General features: G+C 55.5%; 4 protein-coding genes across 4 annotated transcripts; all 4 read right to left on the minus strand.

The window, feature by feature from the left end:
• Positions 1–806: 806 nt before the first annotated feature.
• Positions 807–5358, minus strand: UV8b_02008 (uncharacterized protein; the record flags this gene model as incomplete). The annotated part of the gene is made up of 12 exons (XM_043139506.1): positions 807–914; positions 969–2264; positions 2332–2336; positions 2424–4167; positions 4275–4336; positions 4399–4518; positions 4583–4614; positions 4710–4747; positions 4831–4842; positions 4942–4949; positions 5022–5042; positions 5226–5358. 12 exons carry the CDS (start codon positions 5356–5358, stop codon positions 807–809), a joined length of 3579 nt encoding a protein of 1192 aa, XP_042995440.1.
• A 4073-nt stretch (positions 5359–9431) lies between these two features.
• On the minus strand, positions 9432–10258 carry UV8b_02009 (uncharacterized protein; the record flags this gene model as incomplete). The annotated part of the gene is made up of 3 exons (XM_043139507.1): positions 9432–9693; positions 9818–9890; positions 10186–10258. 3 exons carry the CDS (start codon positions 10256–10258, stop codon positions 9432–9434), a joined length of 408 nt encoding a protein of 135 aa, XP_042995441.1.
• Positions 10259–11234: 976 nt separating this feature from the next.
• On the minus strand, positions 11235–15195 carry UV8b_02010 (uncharacterized protein; the record flags this gene model as incomplete). Its single annotated transcript, XM_043139508.1, has 5 exons — positions 11235–13893; positions 13987–14128; positions 14386–14525; positions 14622–14933; positions 15044–15195. 5 exons carry the CDS (start codon positions 15193–15195, stop codon positions 11235–11237), a joined length of 3405 nt encoding a protein of 1134 aa, XP_042995442.1.
• A 3403-nt stretch (positions 15196–18598) lies between these two features.
• UV8b_02011 (uncharacterized protein) lies at positions 18599–19418 on the minus strand (the record flags this gene model as incomplete). Its single annotated transcript, XM_043139509.1, has 2 exons — positions 18599–18763; positions 19194–19418. 2 exons carry the CDS (start codon positions 19416–19418, stop codon positions 18599–18601), a joined length of 390 nt encoding a protein of 129 aa, XP_042995443.1.
• Positions 19419–19445: the final 27 nt, after the last annotated feature.

The raw sequence follows: 19445 nt of genomic DNA on the forward strand, positions 1-19445 counted from the left end.
GGTAGGTCGTACGTAGGTACTAGGCTCGTACCTAATGGTGGGTGGTACCTAAGGCAAACACCCCCCCTGTCTACACGAAGCCAAAACGGGCTAGTTGCCTGTACATGCCCTGGTGCTTCATGCACAGACAGGCACGGAGTACCGAGTACGGATACGGACCCCAGTGCCGCCTTATCCCGCGATCAACTCTACTTCCTAAACCCACCAAAATACTCCAGAGTCCGTCGTCATCAGTGAGTGAGTATAGGTATTTATTGCCCTGCATCGTCAGAACCGTGCCATGCCAATGAAATACAGAGCTGCGCCGCTACCAGCCACGTGACGGCAACTTCGCAGCAGACACGGATGCCTTGAATCTCTTTTTATCCGATGGGCCCAACTCTGACCCCAATGCTTGCTTCTTCTTCCTTTTCTTTTTCTGGCCTTCAACAATCAGAGCTTGGGTTGTGTGAAATAGACCTCAGTTGAGCGCATGACCATGTCATCCGTCCGAGATGGCTTATGCCCACCGTTGGATCAAGACAATGGCCAAGACTTGCAATCTATCCGTATAATCCATATTCATATTCGTAGCCGTTACCATCAAAGTAACGAGAAAAGGCGTAGCTTAGGGACGAATGACAAAAACCAACTTCCTCCGTCCATCCATCCATCCATCCATCCTCAGACAAAAATCAACCATCTTCGCCCGCAGCACGGGTCCTCAGGAATAATAAAGGAAAACCCGCCGCCTCTCGTCATGGCTCATGGCTGTCGAACCAATCAAACAACAACAACTTTCTCTTGCCACGACTATGCCGACGAGTCTAAGCCTTTGTAATTCTGCAAACAAGGTCTGAACCATCCACAGAGTCACCTTCCCTGACCTGAAGGCTGGCGACCTTGCCGCTGTGAGGCGCCGATATGACCATTTCCTAGTTTTCCATGTTAGTCTCTGCATCTTCTTCAACCACGGGAGTGTAGCTAACCATCTTCATCGCCGACAAGACAGCCAATGGGTCTCCCTTCTTGACCTCAGTGCCTTCATGCACACGAAGCTCGACCAATACACCCGACATGGGAGCTCCAACCTGGCTCGAGTCGCTAGGATCGGCCTTGGGTCGACTGACGTTCTCAACAGCAGCCTTCTTATCAATCACCGCTACTTGTCGAACCTCGCCGTTCATCTCGAAAAACACTTCGCGCTGGCCAGTGTTCTCGCTCAGGGGCCCGACAGCAAGGAGCTTCAGGATCAGCACCTTGCCCTTCTCGAGCTCAACGTTGAATTCCTCGCCAATCTCAGGCCGTGACAGGAAAAACCGTGTTGGCAGGACCGAGAGGTCGCCGTACTGCTGTACAAACTTTTTGTAGTCCTCAAACACCTTGGGGTACATGACGTGCGACGCAACATCGCACTCGGTGACGGGTGCTCCATATTTCTTGCCGAGATCCTTCTTGACTTTGGCAAAGTCCACGGGCTCAAGAAACAGCCCGGGCCGCTTATCAAGCTTGCGTCGACCGCGCAAAGCATCCGAGCGCAGAGGCTCCGGGAATCCTCCGTATGGCTGACCCATCAGACCCTCCAAAAACTCGAGCACAGAAGCAGGGAAATCTAGTTCTCCGGCCCGTGCCTTCACATCCTCGGCAGAAAGCTTGTTCGAGACCATGAACTGGGCAAGGTCGCCGACAACCTTCGAGGTTGGCGTCACCTTGACGATGTCGCCGAGCAAGTCGTTGGCGTGTTCGTAGGCCTTTTTGGTCTCGAGCCACTGCGAGCCTAGCCCGAGCTGGGAAGCTTGGAACATCATGTTGGTCAGCTGACCGCCGGGGATTTCATGCTCGTAGACCTCGGGATCGGGGCCGGCAAGGTGGGCCTCGAAGGGAGAGTACAACAGGCGGAGCTGTGACCAATACGTGTCGAGAGCGCGCACCTGGCGGGGATCCAGGCCAGGTTCCAATCCAGTGCCTTCCAGAGACGCCAGGATGGCATTGATGCTGGGCTGAGACGTCATGCCAGACAAGCTATCGGTAGCAGCGTCCACAGCGTCGGCACCGGCTTTGGCACAAGCAACCATGGAGGCGACACCAGTACCAGCCGAGTCGTGGGTGTGAACGTGAATGGGCAAGTCGGGATACTTTTGGCGGATCGAACCAACGAGAAGAGTCGCAGCATGCGGCTTGAGAACACCAGCCATATCCTTGATTCCGAGAACGTGAATGTCAAGAGCAACCAGCTTGTCGACCAAATCCAAGTAGTACTCCAAGTTGTACTTTTTCTTGGGGTTCTTGGGTAGAGATGGTTAGAATCGTTCATACGATAAATGCACTGCTTGTTAAAAATCATCGACTTACCAACACTGCGACTCAAGTCAGAATTCGTTCGGAAAGTCAGGGGTTGATGCACATCGAAGTAGGAACAATGGGGGGGGGGGGGATTCACGAACTGTCTCCAGAAATACACACGGTACCCTCGGCAACACCGCCGACCTTCTGAACGGCCTTGATACCGACCTCGAGCTGGTTAATGTCATTCAAAGCGTCGAAAACACGAAAGATGTCAACGCCGTTTCTCTTGGCTTGATCGACAAAGTGATCAATGGCATTGTCAGGGAGGGATGAGTAGGCCACGCCGTTGGCACCACGGAGGAGCATCTGGAAGGGGATGTTGGGAACGAGCTTTCGCATTTTGCGAAGACGGTCCCAAGGGTCCTCGTACAGGAATCGCATGGCCACGTCAAAAGTAGCACCGCCCCAGCATTCCAAACTGTAGAGGTTGGAGAGTGCGTGGCTTGTCTCCTTGGCGATGTTCAGGAGATCCACAGTTCGAACACGGGTGGCAAGCAGAGACTGGTGAGCATCTCTCCACGTCGTGTCCATGATGAGGCAGCCTTTGTAATCCCGAACAGCCTTGGCAAAAGCCTTGGGGCCTTTCTCCAAAAGGATGCTTCTCCAACCGTTCTGGCAGGGTTCGCTCACGTCCACCTTTTGGCCATTAGCCGCAATGATTTTCGGGATGATGATGTCAGTCTTGAGCTTCGGTTCGCCAATTTGCCCCTTGATAGAGCTACCATTGACTGCCATGTCGCCAAGATATGCCAGCAGCTTTTGGGCACGGTTCTGGCTCCCAACAAGTTCAAATAGCTCGGGAGTATCATCAATAAAGGTAGTCCAGCAGTTGCCGTCAATGAAGGTGGGGTGGGTAAGCAGGGAAACAAGGAAAGGAATATTGGTCTTTACACCTCGGACTCGGAACTCAATCAAGGCACGGAGGACCTTTCTGCGAGCAATCTCGTAAGTCGAGCCGTGGCAGCTGCATTTGACCAGCATGGAATCGTAGTGAGGCGTGATGACGGCGCCGGCAAAACCGTTACCGCCATCAAGACGGACGCCGTTACCACCAGCAGATCGGTACACCTCGATCTTGCCAGTGTCGGGTCGGAACTGCTCAGCGGGGTCTTCCGTGGTTATACGGCACTGAATGGCAAAGCCCCGAGTGGAGATGCGATCCTGCGTTAGGCCGAGCTGGGAGAGAGTGGCGCCGGCCGCAATCTGAATCTGAGCGGCAACGATATCAATGCCGGTAATCTCCTCGGTAATGGTGTGCTCGACTTGAATTCGAGGGTTGATTTCAATGAAGTAGTATCGGTTTTGCTGGTCAACCAAAAACTCTGCCGTGCCTGCGTTGCGGTAATTGACAGACTTGGCCAGCTTGACTGCGTCGGCCAGGATGGCATCCCTGGTCTCGGCAGGAAGATCCTTGGCCGGGGCAATCTCGACGACCTTCTGATGTCTCCTCTGAACGGAGCAGTCTCGTTCATACAAGTGAACAATGTTTCCATGATTATCACCAAGGAGTTGAACCTCGATGTGCTTGGGCTTGTCGAGAAATCGCTCTACAAAGACGGTGCCGTTTCCGAATGCAGACTTTGCCTCCGAAGTAGCACGCTCGAAGGACTCCTTGAGGGATTCCGGGTCACGAACAACTCGCATGCCTCGGCCGCCGCCACCGTAGGCAGCCTTGATGATGATGGGGAAACCATGCTTGTCAGTAAAAGCCTTGACTTCATCGTACTTGGCAACAGCACCCTCGGTTCCGGGGACGACGGGCACATCAGCGGCGATAGCAAGCTTACGTGCTGAGACCTTGTCACCCAGGGCATCAATAACATCGGGTTGGGGCCCAACAAACTACATGCGTGAGAGCGGATTAATATCCGGGTCAGCGGTTAAGGCTCCAACAATAGCAGCGGAGGGGGATAAAGCAAGCTGCTCAGTAGAGCGGCGGTATCTCTTACAATGAGGCCGGCTTTCTCAACATTGCGAGCAAACTCGGCATTTTCCGAAAGGAAACCATAGCCTACTTCGCGTCAGCGACAGACAGGCCTTTGATACACATGTCGTAAGCAGAACTCGGCTAACCGGGATGGATCAATTGAGCTCCGTGCTCAACAGCAATCTTGATAATCTCGTCTCCAGCTAAATAGGCGCCGACCGGGGTATATTGGCCGCGTTTGCCAATCACGTAGGCCTCGTCGGCCTCTGCGATGCTGGTAGTCAGTGACGAGCCAAGAGCCAATGATGGTGACCAAGTGGTGATTCCTACTCTGCCTGTGCATGCTAAGACGGTCCTCATAGCTGTCAGGGAGAAGCCGGTCAGATTAGTGGCGACTACTGAAAGCTTTCATCCAAGGGTTGGAGAGGGGAGGGGTGAGCTTCAAGATGGATAATACCTGAAGACGGCGATGGTGTGCAGTGAAAGCTCGTGCGCCTATAGGAAGATATCAGTCGCCGTGGGATTGGAGGTGGTCCCGCGCTCTGCGAGCGGGTTGAAAGACATGGATGGCGACTAACAGTTCTAAAAATCTGTTACTCCGGCATTGATTTGCAGGTTAGCATAGCAGATAACCGGCTGGATCGCGTCATATCTCGAGTTTTTTTTGAACCGGTGGGGTCATGTCGTACCCGGATTGCTGGCACATGTCAGCCCAATGCTGCAATCACGGGGTCCTGGGCTGCAGAAGAGGACTTGGATTGCGACTTACGAATTTCACCACGGTTGGCGACTGTAGAGCAGGGAAGAAGAAGAAAGAACTCGAGTCAGCACAGTATGCCAAGGATACCATCGGGGGGGGCCCCTTTGTTTGATCTCTCAATTTGGGCAGCGAGGGGAAGGGAAAATGCGTAAGACCCGACGAACAACTACCCGGGCAAAGCAGGCAAGATCAAAACAACGGGCCGAGTCTCACCAAGAATCTTCTTCATCTGCATGATACTCGAGTTGGCTCGAATATGATGAACAGTGTTGGCGGCCTTGGGCTCGTCAACATCCTCGTCGTCGAAGACATCGTTGAACGTTAGAGGCTGCTGGGGAGCTGCCATGACGGGCGAAGCAAGGTGCTGCAGCAGCGCAGAGGGCAACAAGGAAGGAGGGAAAACAGGTGGAGGCAAAAGAAACGGGGATGCTGGATGCTCAAGTCGAGAGAGAGCTGTGGAAGCTCTGGAGTGGGGTTTTAAAGGCCAATGGGTTGGAGAGCGAACCGGGAGGTTCGGTCAGTCACGGGGGTGGTTTGTCGTTTGTCGTTTGTCGGTTCGGTTTGGTCGGCTTAAGCTGGCACCAACAGAGAGAACGGAGAGGGAGGCTTTTGTTTGATATGTCAATGGTTTGCAGAATCCACTGGGCCTGGGCCTGGGGAAGCCGGAAGAGGAGACGAGGGAAGTGACTGAGGGATCGAACCTGCCTCAACACTTGTTGCTATCGGCTGGTCGCACTGCTGCTGCTGATGGTGGGGGTGGGGTAAAGCGTCCTGGCCACGTTCACCGCCCTGGAGCAGCTGGGCCGGAGCACGAGCAGCGAGCACCAGGACGTGCAGCTTGTACTCCGTACATTGAGGTACATATCTTTGCTGGCATGCCAAGGGTAAGAAGAAGATGTACAAGTGCGGGCAAAAGCAACCCGTGGCCGGAATGCCAGATAAAAAAAAAAAATTACCCAAGTACATTAGAGATACTATTTTTCAATATGCCTTCTGGGAGTAAGATGTTGTTTATGAACTTTACATGAAACCCGCTGTTTACTCCGAGGACGGGACCATGACATCAAGCCAGCCTTTTGACAGCCAAAGGGGACTGACAATCAACAAGGAGCCTGCAAATAACCGGTCCATGGTGACTGCAATCCCCGGTACTATCTTGCCTCCGATGCTACGTCAGATGCTGCGTCAGATGCAGACAGACAAATTCTACCTCGGGCAGATACTGGCCATGGTTGACTAAGGGGGTGTGGTGGTATATACTGTATTCTATATATTGGGCAATGCTGAAGTGTCAGCAGCAGACACCTCCTACCTCCTAGTTGACCCTACGAGGTTAGGTAAGGTCAACTACCAGCTTACCTACGGTAGGTAGGTAGCTACAGTTAGGTGCCGCACACCCTACAGACAGCAGGTGGGCCGGTGGAGTTAGAATCAGCACCTCGAGTCGGCTGTGTGTCGTTTCGTCACCCCAGTCGTTTGCTGCTCCATGTTTGCCAAGGGATTATCCGTCTCAGCGTCTCACGGGCGGCGTTTAACGTGAAATCTGTTTTGCGCGTCAAAGGTGTCCAGAAGCAGGTCTTGAGATGGCGACATCCCGCTTTGGTGCGTGGCATGAGAACTAGACTCCTTTTGTCCCCGTCCACGATGCTTTTCTCCGAGCTTGACATATGGACCACGGATGAAATAGAAAAAGCACCGCGTGCCTCGCCCACGCAGCTCCGATGCCGTTCACAGCCAGTCTAGTCTATCAGGAGTATTTGCAAGCTTCCATGACCCTGGCGATGGAAGCATATCGACAGCGGACTGGGGGTTTTCCCCCCCGCAATGTGATAGTGGGAGAATGGCCGTCTACCTGCTTTGCACTGGTCGACATGTCTGGTGGAAGCAACCAGACGCGCGCAACGAAGGATAGAGAATCATGGTCACTTTGACGTTGGGCGTTGGGGGCCTGGAAGGGAAGGAGCGGGGGAGAAGGAGGAGTCGCCGGCAAGTGGACATGGAAGGAAGCAAACTTCTGCTGCTACCAAGTTGCCGGTCTGGTCTGACTTGGCAACGGAACCATAACCAGACTCATCCGAAACCTGGCCGTTGAGTCAGCCTCCACTCTTTGCAGCTCTTTTGCAGCCTTGGCGCTCTCATGTTGAAACTGCCATTCACCCGTACACGGTCGCCCGCACACCGGTAAAGGTGCCGTCGCTACGGGTGGCGGACAGGGGAAGGCATACAAAGGAAAAACCCCGCGTTTTGTTAAAAAAAAAAAAAAAAAAAAAAAAAAAAAAAAGGGGTGGGGGAGAGGAAAACGAGGCAAGGAAAAGACATGGACCAATCATTTCGACTGGATAAGAGACCTCGGCTGCGGATTGCGGCTAACTTTACGGACGAAAGGTAATTTACTCCCCACCCAGTGGCACAAGTTCTTCAATGTACTCCGCACACATTGATCACACGGGCGAGCCTGCCAAGTCCGAAGATCCAGATAGCAGACGGGATGGGTCAAGAACAGTTGGGTCGATAGACTTGTCGTCGTCGTCCCTTGTTTCACTCAACGCGGGTAATGATGATTGATGTTACTAATACCGCCAATGCCGCCAATGCAGACGCAATGACAACACAGGAATGTGTCGCCGCGGGCGTTACACTGTTTGTTCCGTGCTTACCTCTTAGTAGTCTGCAGGGCAGGCTCGACCCAGCGTCTCTGTCTTGCCTCCACTCAAAGAGCAGGTGCGACGGCGGCCATGGTATGGTATGGCTTGATGATGAAGTTTGAGGTTTGGAGATTCCAGTCCTCAACAACCAGCCTCTTTGCATTGTCCATCCTGCTAAGCGTCGCAACGAAAAACACACACAAGAACACGTATACCGCCTCTTCTTTTCTTTGTGCCGCAACGGTTCTCTTTCCTTTTTCGTGCCTGCAACACCCGTCTTGGCGTCTAACGAGTTGCCTAGAGTCGAGCCTAGGGGTGCATTTCCAAGTTTCAATTGATGCAAAAACCAGCCTGGTCCATGTGATATCAGGTGGCCCAGTTCACCCGTCATGGACATTGCTGGTCTTGCCGAAGGATGGGTAGAAGGAGAAACCGCAGCGCGAGTAAATTCCGCCAGATCATACTCGATGCTCGCCTCGAGGCCACAATCTCTCCCACTACTCTCGCTCTTCCCTGGCGATTCGTGCAGCGAGAATCCATCTTATCGCTGCGTTGCCGTTCCTGGTCCGTTGAAGTGACTGCTCGAGCGAGTAAACATGGTCGCAAACTGAACCAGCTACTCGTTCCCTTGAGACATGGCAAAAGGCTGACCTGCAAAGGTGCGTGCCGGAGAGGCAGATATAGAGTCAGACAGCCCGATTTCGCTTCTCAGATTTTTTCCAGCCATTCCCATCGCAGCATGGTAGCAAACGGATAACGGATCTGGCCCCCTTGCACAACCACATGTCTCTGTGCGGTGTGACGATTTCTCAACTGGATTCTCATCAGACGTCTACTAGTCTTGAATCTTCCAATGGTCTTCTTCTTGTAAAGGGCTACACATTGGCTCGTTCTTGACTCCCAACAAGGTGTCGTTCAACGCGCTTTGGTTCTTGTACTTTCCCAGTGCGCAGTTTTATGCACTGGGACGGCAAGGAAGGCCTCTGCAGTCGCTGATTCAAAACGTCCTTACCGGGCCAGCAATACTTTCATCGCTCCACGTCCGATGATGCAAAGTTTCTTCCACGGAAACCTGGATCTGGCATGGATGCATTCTCACCGAAAGATCTGCGTTACACAGCAGAAGCAGCTACGCACACACTCCGACTAGTCTGGGGAACCGTTCTTGTTCTTGTCAAACCCTGTGTAAGATGTGGTCCCGACCTATGCTGAGGAATACAAGTGACAGCCCAGAGCCGTGCTGTATATGCATTGTGAGATATCCGTACTTTTGAGACAGACATGGCATTTTCGGGGCAGTCTCATATCTTGAGAGGGAGGGGAAACATCAAAGTCTCCTTTGTCCCTGGCGCCATTTCAGGCACAGCAGGAAGGTATTGGAACCTTTGTCGATACTCATGGCAGAAACGGAAGAAAGCACGGAAAAGAAACTGATCATGTTCAGTCTATTCTCCGTTACGCTCACTGGCATTGAGAGTATCCCGCATTTCTCGGCCCCGAACTCGCTCTAAAAAGGCACATGATGGTTATACACATGCAGCTAAAAAACTCTCGGAAGAATCCGCGCCCAACAAGTTGATGGCTTGTTCGTCCCCGCCAGTCATCTTGACGCCCAACGGCTGCTCTCTATTGACAGAAGACGCATTCATGTAGAAGGCCTTTTCTTTTGTCTCTTGCTCGGAGAGGAAGCCCAACCATGGCCATCCATCATCAGTGACCCCGTGTTGATGTTGGCCGAGCAGTCGGTTTATCCCCCCCCCTCTCTCGTGTTTTCTTATTTGCTCACTGCATTCTTGACCTGGTCTCCAACCTCGCCAATCTTATCCTTGGCAGCTTCGACGCCCTTTTCGAGTTGCAATTTTTCCTTGCCACCCCATTTGTGGTACGAGAGATACCGGTATCCCTGGGTCAATTGAGCGCATTCGTTGACAAAGTGGCACGCAAACAGGAGGTAGTTTTTGGGTGTAACAGCCAGAGAGTATCGCATAAAGGTAGCCGAGTAGATGCACAGAGCGCCCGTCATTTGGCCCGAGATGCTGATGTTGAACCCAAGACGTCAGTAAGGCGCAGGAGGATTTGTCTCCCTCTCTTCCACTTCCTCTCCCTCTTCTTTCTTTTTTTTGTTTTTTGTCGGAGAAGTAGGGGCCTCTTCCCACTCACAGATCAGGGCTCTTTTGCGTATCAAGGACGGCAGCAACGGGAATACCAAAGTTGGAGACGGGCCCCCAAAAGTCTATCCACCGGACATTGTTAGCTGGCTGATGAAACGGCTCCGATATCCGGACGCCAGACCGCCGCCCGAGGCCCTCTGCCCGCGACAACACGCCCTCTTGCGTGCCGCGACACAAGCCAGACGCCGCCGCACATGCGTGTCGGTTTTCGAGCAGCCGCACGCGCCGCTTCCGTTCCGGAGCGCTGGAGGATCCGTCGCTACGCGTCCGTCGCTCCCAGCGCCAGCTGCGTAACAGCTTGCCGTCCAAAGGGGGGGGGGGGGAGAACCCGAACCGCAGGAAAGAGAGCTCACGTACGTGTCGAGCAGACATAGTTCAGCACAGGGTTGGACCTGATTTTCGCGTTTGCCGCCTTGAAAAGAGCCGCCATGTTGGGGTGCCGGGCCGATTGGTGTTCAAACTCGCTTTCGGGGCGGCTCGAAGTGGTCTCGAGATTCTGGATGGCCGTACGGGGTACAGTGTGTGTCAACTTGCCGCGCTCGGGGGGTGGTTCCCCAACGCCAAATTTTTGGCAACCACTTTTTGGCACCCGTTGGGGGGGGGGGGGGAACACTGGCAAGCGCGTCACGTGACTGCAGAGGCTCCTAGCATCGGATGCTTCAATGTTCTTTGTTTGCACTTAATTTTCCACCCGCCGCCAACAACCCATTTCTGTCCCCAACTACCTACTTGATGGGCCTCGTTGCGGATTCCGGATGGGCCAGGGGCCCTTTCTTCTGTTGCTCCAGCTCGTCGTTTCTCCTTCAATCATCTTCGCCTTCTATTGGGTACGGGTACGTCTATTGGGTCCAAAAGGGGCGCGAGAGACGCAGAGTCGTCATGTTGCGCTGATTAGAAGCACTGCATTGACACGCAGCATACATTATATCAAGTACGTATATATACTAAGAAGTGTAGAAATGGAAGCGGATTGTTGCTCCCCCCTCCCCCCCCCCTCCCCTCCCCGATGAAAACACAGGGGAGGGCGGACCTCGCGGGCTCGACAAAAAATACCATCCTCATCAGCAACACTTTCCGTTTCGGCGCCGCGAAAGCTCCCTTTGCAGGTAATTAATGTCGCTTGACCACCAAGCCCCTCCAATGTATTGAAACGATTCCATTCGCTTGGGTTCATGCACGTCGTAAATAGTCGTATTCCTCGCGGAACGTTGGGTTCCATACTTTCGATAAAACGGTGTGCCGAAAAGGACAAAAAGATATAAAAGCACGGAAGGAAATACAAAGAGGAAAGAGAGAGAGAGAGAGATTAAAAAAAAAAAAAGAAATAATAAAGGGGCCGCTTCTTCAGCCGCGGAGAAGAGAGGCACTCCCGAGTCTATTACGATTTTCCCCCGCAAGGCCAAACATTAGACACCTGGCGGGTTGAAGCCGGCACCCTTGGGCCAGTTGCCCAGCTGCGCTGGATCGCCGCCGATGCGCACAAACACCCCGACAGCGGGTATGCCGCCGTCGAGAACAAAGAACTGGTACCAGCCTGGCGGGGCGATGTACTTGCCCGGCGGCGATGTGACCGTGCACGAGGTTCCCGAGCACGCGATGGCTGGGAAGAGGGTGCGGCCTCCCATCGAGTTTCCGTGAGTGCTGGAGACGGATCCCAAGAGGGAGGCGCTGATGGCGCCATTCCTGGCCGCCGAGCCCAGCTCGAGCGTGATTTTCTGGCCGTACGTCCAGTCCTTGTTGTCAATGGCAAAGGTCGGGCGGGGCTTGCCTCTCTTGAGATAGGGAGGGGTAAAGGTTTCCACGCGGTACTCTTCGGGGTTGACGCCGTCCTGGGGATCCGAGCCAGACACGAGCACGCGTCCGTCCAGCAGGGTGATGGCTTCGGAGTGGTAAAGCCGGGCGACGGTGGTGTTGGCCATGACGGTGATGCGCGAGCCGAGCGGCTTGGTCGGGTCGTAGAGCAGGGCGTTCAGGTTGGGATCCTTGGCCAAGCCGAAGCCGGCCACGCCGTGGTGAGCGCCGTTCAGAATGAGGTACGTGCCGTCGGGGAGGGGGGCCATGCAGGTCATGACGCGCTGCGACGGCATGCGCTCGAGCGCCCACTTGGGATTGGCCGCGTCCGGGTAGATGCTGACACAGTTGTCGAGGGCGTTTCCGACGCCGTTCGTGGAGCCGCCGCAGATGAGGATTCCCAGCGGATCGGTGTAGGGCGCGTGCTGAGGCAGGAGAACGGCCGTTCCCTCGAGGGGATAGGTGCGACCGCCCATGGGGTCGTTGACCGCGCCGGGGATGTTGGGGAGCGTCTTGACGGTGCTGAAGTTGTTCTCGTCCAGGATGCGAGCCTCGTTGTAGTAGGCGACGAAGATGCCTCCCGAGGGCAGCACGCAGGCGTAGGGGTAGAGGTTGTTGGGGTCCGTCCGCTGAAGCCACTCCATGGTGAGAGGCTTGGTGCCCGTGTAGGGAAGTATCTCGATGGTTGGCACGGGGGCGCTGTTGGACCCGACCTCGCCACCAATGACCAGGATGGAGCCGTTGGCCATGATCATGGCGGTGGGATACCAGCGCCCCTGCTGCAGCTTGAGCACGGCAGCGTTCTCCTCCCAGTCGTTCTTGCCGGGCACGCCGGCGGAGCCGTCTGGCGTGTACAGGCGGACGCCGTAGGTGGAGTCGCCGGACCAGCCGCCCACGTTGATCTGGCGCCCGGCCTTGTCGGGAAGCGTCAAGCCGCCGGCGCAGAAGATGTCCGTCTTGACGTGCATCTCTCTCCAGGCGAGCTTGAAGTTGTCGATGGAGGACAGGTCCAGCTCGTAGGCACCCGTGGAGTTGGGCGGCCCGGTCCCCCATTTCTCGAGGAAGGTGACCTTGCCGTTGATGGCCTGAGACGTGATGAGCGGGACGCAAACGCCGCCGATGAGGAACTCGTAGGACCCGGCGTCCGGAGACCCGGCAGGCGGGAAGGACCAGGAATAGAAGGGCTCGCCTGTCCAAAAGTACGTCGACAGCAGGTTGCCGCCGCCGCACAAGGCCGAGGCGTTTCCGCTGCAGGGGACGTTGCACTGCTTGTCGTCGACCTTTTTGGAGCCCCGGGCGTCAATGTTGGCCGGGTCGCCGCAGTAGCACTCCTTGCCGTACTCGAGCCCGGCGGCCATGTAGCCAAAGTCGGCGCAGAGGTCCAGGCACCTCTTGGGGGTCATGTTGGTCTCCATGAAGTTCTGCCAGAAGAAGGTCTTTTGCTGGTTCACATTGTCCTGGTAGCAGCCTTGGTACTGCCAGCTTCCGACGACGGGGATGACGCCGGGCGGTGCCAGCACCTGAGGCTGGCCCAGGGACATGATTGTGATTCGGCCGCCGCCGCCGCAGTTCTGCTGGGGGTTGCCTCCGCAGGGCGTGTTGCACTCGGCGTCCGACTTGGCCGTCACGCCTCCGTTGACGATTTGGTTGCCGCAGAAGCACTGCCTCGAGTACTCGGCGCCGGCAATGGTGTACTTGGCGTCGCTGCAGGCCTTTGCGCAGGACTCGAGGGTCAGGTTGGCGTCGTCGGGGAGCTGGGTGTTAAGTATACGGCCGGAGACGCCGTCGACCCAGCAGCCATAGGTCGACCAGCCCTCCGGCAGGCCGGTAGCCGCAGGTCCCCCCTGTGCTGAGGCTGAGGCTGAGGATGTGGATACGGGCGTTGAAGATGTTGCAGGATCGACATCAACCCCCCGGGTGTAGACAGAAAGGCGGTCGCCGGCCCCACACAGCTCGCAGCTGGAGCCAGAGCAGACCGCGTTACAGTCGGAGGACGGTGCCTTGGCCGAGCCCGTATTCAAGCTGTTTCCACAGTAGCACTCGCGTGCGTACTCGACCCCAAAGAGGGTGTAACCTGCGCAGTACTGGGCGCAGGCCGCCAAGGTCATGTCGTCGGCTGCGTACGTCTTGTCACTGAGCGCTCGTCGGCCAGTCGCCTCGGTATAGCAGCCCGCCCAAGCAAAGGCGCCCACGGCGGTGGGCTGGACCGGACACGCAGAAGGGGTTCCGGACGGCGAGTCGGTGGCTCTGCCGCTGATGCTGCCGCTGATCGCGCTGTGTCGGAGAGCGGGCGATTTGTTTGATTAGCATTTCCCGACCAGACGAAACGGGTGGGCATGTGGGCATGTGGGCATGCTGGTCCCGTACCTTGTGGGATACTGCATCCCGTAGTCGTAGAGGTTCAACGCCCCTGGCCCTCCACAGTATTCGGTGCCGTTGCCGTTGCAAACCATGTTGCAGCTGCCGCTGCCCGTTGGCTGAGCTCCATTGGAGAGCGTCTTGCCGCAGTCTGTGCGAGCGTTAGCATGGCTTCCTGAGACTGTAATCGAACACTTTGTCTTTGTTCCCCTTTTTTTCCCCGTCTTCTTCTCCTCGTTTTCCTCGCTTCGTCTTTCTTCCACGTGCTTTTGGGGGAGGTTGCGGTCCGCTTGCTCCAATGTTTCCGTCTCCTTTTATTTTATGGAACGCCAAAAAAAAAAAAAAAAAAAAAAAAAAAAAAAAAAAAAAAAAAAAGGCCTTTGGGCGTTCGTTGATATTGATACTCACAGCATTCGCCTCCGTATTCAACTCCAGCCAATACGTTTCCAGCATTGGCAGCTCTGCAAGCTGCCGTGCACTTGGCCACAGTCATTTCGGCGCCCGGGACGGAGAAGACTTGGCTCAGGGCCCGGCCCGTCTTGCCTTCACTGTATTGTTTTGCCCGTCAGAAAACCAGGGACGGGGGGCCCCAGGAACCACGCCACGCTGTCAAGAGCAAGAACGAATTTTGCCTCAATGCTTACGAGTAACACCCAATCGATGTCCAGTTGCCGGTTCCCGGATTCACCGAGGGTCCAGTGACTTGGCTCGACTTCCACAGGGTCAGTCTGTTGGGGCCGCCGCATGGCTGGGTTCCGTTTCCGCCGCATGCCATGGAGCAATCTGCGGCGGCAGCTTCGACACCGCCAGTCGCCAACTGGCTGCCGCAAAAGCACTGGCTGGAGTATTCGGTTCCGGCGTAGGGAAGCCCTTTCGCGAAGCAGAACTGGGTGCACTTCTGGTTCGTCATCTGCGCATCTGCCGTATCCGCCTGGTTGATGGTTCGACCGACATCCCTGCTCGCCAGGCAAAAGGGTGAATATGCGGATAACTGCGCAACGCGGAAAAAAAAAAGAAGGGAACACGGGGGAGAAACCGTCCGACGCCGGGTGCGGTGCTTCCTTACACGTAACAGCCCTGATATGCCCAGCCATTGCCTAGTTCGCCGTCGGACGGTAGAAAAAGGTCGCGTTTCTCAAGAAATGCCGCGTGGCCCAAGGAAAGCAGAGTTACAAAGCCGAGCGACACGGAAGGAGAGAGTTGCGACACCCTCATCATGACGGCCAGGGCTTTCGCCAAGCGGCGTCACAAAACACAATTCGAAAAGAAGAGCCTGGAAAAGAGAATTCCCTGGACCAAGGGAGAAAGTAAACGAGTGAGAGACGCCCTTGTCAGACTTGCAAAGAGGTCCAGGTTCTTACACTCGAGATGGGTCTTTTTTTCTCCTTTTTAAATTCCATCATGCTGTGGACGCTTGTGTTATACTTATTCCCGGCATGAGACACGCGCCGCTCGGCTACATTGGCGGCTTATGCCCCTCGCGCTGGAATATCGAACCCGCCGGCTAGTGAGAAATCACTTGATGGCAGGGCATCTTGGGCGGGTCACTGGGCGACTGCCACCAGACGGAGGGCCAAGCTTCGCAGAAACCCATAGGCCGTCTTCCGATTGCCAGCCAGGGTTGGTGAACAAGCCCATGCCATGCGAGAGACGGTGGAGGGTGGAGGCACGCATGGGACGTCTGCTGATGACAGGCAACAAGCTCGGGCACGAGAACAGACTGGGATGGCCTGCCTTGCATGTAGCACAACAGTGCTGTGAGTCCTGAATCCTCACTCCAGACTCCAGACTCCTGACTCCTTGACCCCTCAAACCGGGCAGGCAGACAGAGAGAAGGGGCAGAGATTGGCCACAGCCGCATTCGATTCGATTGCGAGGGCTTCGGCTCGAGGAATAGCAACCGTCAACCGTCGAATGATGAGTCCTGCGATAACGCCGGTATTGACGCCAATGCAGCCGCCACCAAGAAGGATGAGGAAGCTAGCGGCCCTACAATGTCCAAATGTGTCTTAGACAGAGTGCACCAACAAGGTTAGTGGGTGGCCTGTCAAGTCCTGCGAGCTGACGGGCGGGAGGGCAAGGCTGAGGATATTGAAGAATGGGAGATTGAAGAAGGCGTTGGTGGAGGGGGGGGGGGGAGGGGGGGGAGAGGGTGGTGCTGGCCTTGCAGCCATGCCATTCGCCAGGCAGCTGATGAGTCCAAGGTACTGCCGATTGGATCAGGCTCGCATCGTTTCAAGTGGGGCTCAGCCGTTGAGCCCCGTCGAGCCACGAACAAGGTACGTCCAGGCACTGGTACGGGTACGGAGTATGGCTTGGGGCAATACGAAGGAAATCAGCGGGCTGCCAAGAAGGTGCATGTGCCCGCCCTGTTGGATGCAATCGAGACAAAATTAGGGGTGTTAAAAAAAAAAAAAAAAAAAAAAAAAAAAAAAAAAAACGAGCAATCGACGACCGAGTCTGCGGAGTGCCAAGTACGTCTGTCTGTCTGTAGGTGGGGAGGGGGAGGGGGTTGCGGAGTACGGAGTACTGCGGCCCGATTTGGTTTGCAGCTGAAATTGAAAGGCAATAGCGGCGAGTGATTGATTCATTTGACGGCGTGACGGAAAGAGGCGGCAAGTTTCGATCGAACTGGCTGGTGCCCATTTCTGACTTGCTCCAGGCAGCTCTAGGCAGCTCTTAGCTCGGGACCTCGGCTACAATTCTAGGGAATCTATTGAGGTCAGCCAGTCCGCGCTGCCAAGACACCAGCCGTCAGAAGCCTGCTCCTCTGGGAACCTCGCGCGGCAACCTCGCTGCCAAGTTTGAGCACCCACATCACATGGTGGCATGCCCGATTCCCATTCCGGAAAATCGTCAGCGCTTCATCCGGGACAGGATTGGTGGGTTGTCTGTCTTGCAGGTGTCCAGCCACAGCGCGTGCATAATATCGAGGCCATGTTCCTAAGCCGGTGATGCACCCCCAGTGGCGTTGTGGAGTTGTTGGAACGAAAGGAAAACAAAAAAAAAAAAAAAAAAAAGGATATTGTAAAGGAAACGCGTGGATCCAGGTGCGGCTGGCTGTTGTACCCGTAGTAACACGAAGTTGCGGGAAATTGGCCATCGTGAACCTGTCTGGTTCATGGTACAAACTCCGTACTCCGTACTCCGTTGGAGATGCCGCTGGTGGGCATTCACCTTCAGGGACCAGCGCCCCTGGAGCACCCCAGCCTCGTCCCTGGCCATGGTCCACTGAAAACACAACTCGGTACTCCACACTTGACAAGACGGGCGTCTTCGTTTCTCCATGTGCTGCTTCCCGCGAACCAAGTGGGAATCCAAAGAGAACGAAGAGAGAAGTCCGACGCAGAGTGAGTGGCGCAGATCTCCCTACCAGGAAGTACGGAGTACACAGCAAGGAGTACAGAGTGCCGTGTACGGCGGCGACTTTGGGCTCGCGGAGGGGCCACAGCCAGCCAGACGCAGATGTTGGTTGTTCTAGCAGCAGGCAGGCAGGCAGGCAGTCACTATTCTTTGTTTGCCGCACATGCGTTGTTGTCAAATGCCCAGGCCCCAGGCCCCAGGACCCAGACAGACTTCCATTGTGGGAAATGAGACGGTGAAGAATCCCCGTTGTTCCGACCTTGTTCCCGATTGGCCGTGGGTTTCAGGAACGCCTGCTCCAGTGCTTTTTTTTTTTTTTTTTTTTTTTTTTTTTTTTTTTTTTTTTTTTTTTTTCAACGGCAGCCTCTAGGCTAGGCTCGGGCGGTTCTAGGCTTCCCACCTTTTCCAGGTTGGCGACATGACGTGAGAATTGGGACTTGAGCCAAGACAAGGCGGCAACGGCATCCATGGCGGCGGATCAGGGCGGTGGATCAGGGCGGTGGACCATGGCGGCGGCGTCCGCAGCAGCTTGTCGAATTGCACATTGCACTGGGCAATTAGGGCGGCTCAGGCAGCTCAGGCGAGCTTCGTTTTCGCGCGGGCCGCGCGAGCCGAGTCTTGTCCGTCACGAAAGCGTAGGGTTGTGGTTGTTAGCGTCTGGTCGTTTGTATTTTTAGCAAAGCGCCAACAGGTACCTACGTACCTGAGGTAGGTACCTAATGTAGGCTTTGCCCCAGCCTATTGCCCGCTTGAAGCTCACGACTTGACGAGCTCGCAAGCTGCTGTCGACACCCGCGCCAACGACGACAGCGACGACAGCGACGCCAACGCACGGGGTTGTGTGCGCCAACGGCAGCCCCAGGTTAATCCGAACTTCCGTACAACCTGCCTGATCTCGTATTCGCAGAGGGGGTTGTCTGCCATCTGACAATGAGCCCCCCCGCCATCGTGCCAACGCAGGCAGCCAACCACGTCTATGCAAGGCTAGCCATCCATCCAGGAGGATGCAGCACAGCACGCCCTTGTTGTTACGCCTTTCGCTCTTCATCGGACATGATCGGTATTTCCGCACCAGCCAGGTCTTTCCATGGAATCATGGACGATGAATAGAAACGCCCTTTGGTGGCCCAGATAGACACACACAGCCGTCCACGGAAAGAAAAGTCGCCGGGCAAAGCCCTTCTTCTTCACCACCTTGAGACCCTCTGACGGCCCTTCCACCGGGTAGGGTAACATTTTTACGACCATGTGGCTCCGATTATGCACGGAGAATTCCCGCGACGTCTGACGGGTCCCTTCGACGCGTGCAGAGGGCCATGCCCCATGACGACCTGCGGGCACGGAGACGTGCGAATTGCAGTGGGATGGGCTGACAATGACTTTGTTGCTGTTTCTCGCCGTGCGCCGTGTCGAGCAGCTCGAGCTGCAGGGTTAGTGCCAGCTGATAACCAGGCGCCTGGGTCCGGGACTCCATGACTCACTCACTCACTCCATGCACTGTGGAGCCAGAATGGGGTCTGGTAGCAGCAACGCAACATTTGTTGGAAATTTGGAAGCATGGAGTTGCCAACAGCTGGCGTGAACAGGCGATCCTGAAACGAGCAACTAGAATCTGGGCTGTTCATTCTGACGGGCAGAAAGACTTGCCTGAGGCTACGGCCACGACATGTATCAATACTTGCTCCGTTGGCAGCACTATATCGTACTCATCTATCAGCCCTGGTGCTTCTGACTGACTGGCCTTTGCGGTGCAGCTGAAGGCAGCCGGGATTCCTCGCACGGTAAAGACGCTGCTACTGTGAAGAGGTTTCAATCGGACAAAAAAGACGGTTTCAGCCTTTAAATCATCGTACCTTCTCGCGCGGATCACGGACGCCAGCAAAGATTGGCTCGAGGGAGAAGAGGAAAAGCTCCGTCGTGGGCAGAGCCAGTGTTTGCCGCTCGTAGTCCATATGCGTGACGTGACCTCGACAGGCTGGCAGCTCCTGGATTAGCGATTCCAAGACGAGCTGGGCGGTTGCGTGGTCGCTGTCCCGTCGACGCCGCTTTTGAGTGCACAAGCGTCTCTCTTTGGACATTGTCGCCGACGGCTACTTCGTCGCTAG

Source organism: Ustilaginoidea virens, chromosome 2 (assembly GCF_000687475.1).
Source record: "Ustilaginoidea virens chromosome 2, complete sequence".
NCBI classification, from domain to species: Eukaryota; Fungi; Ascomycota; class Sordariomycetes; order Hypocreales; family Clavicipitaceae; genus Ustilaginoidea; species Ustilaginoidea virens.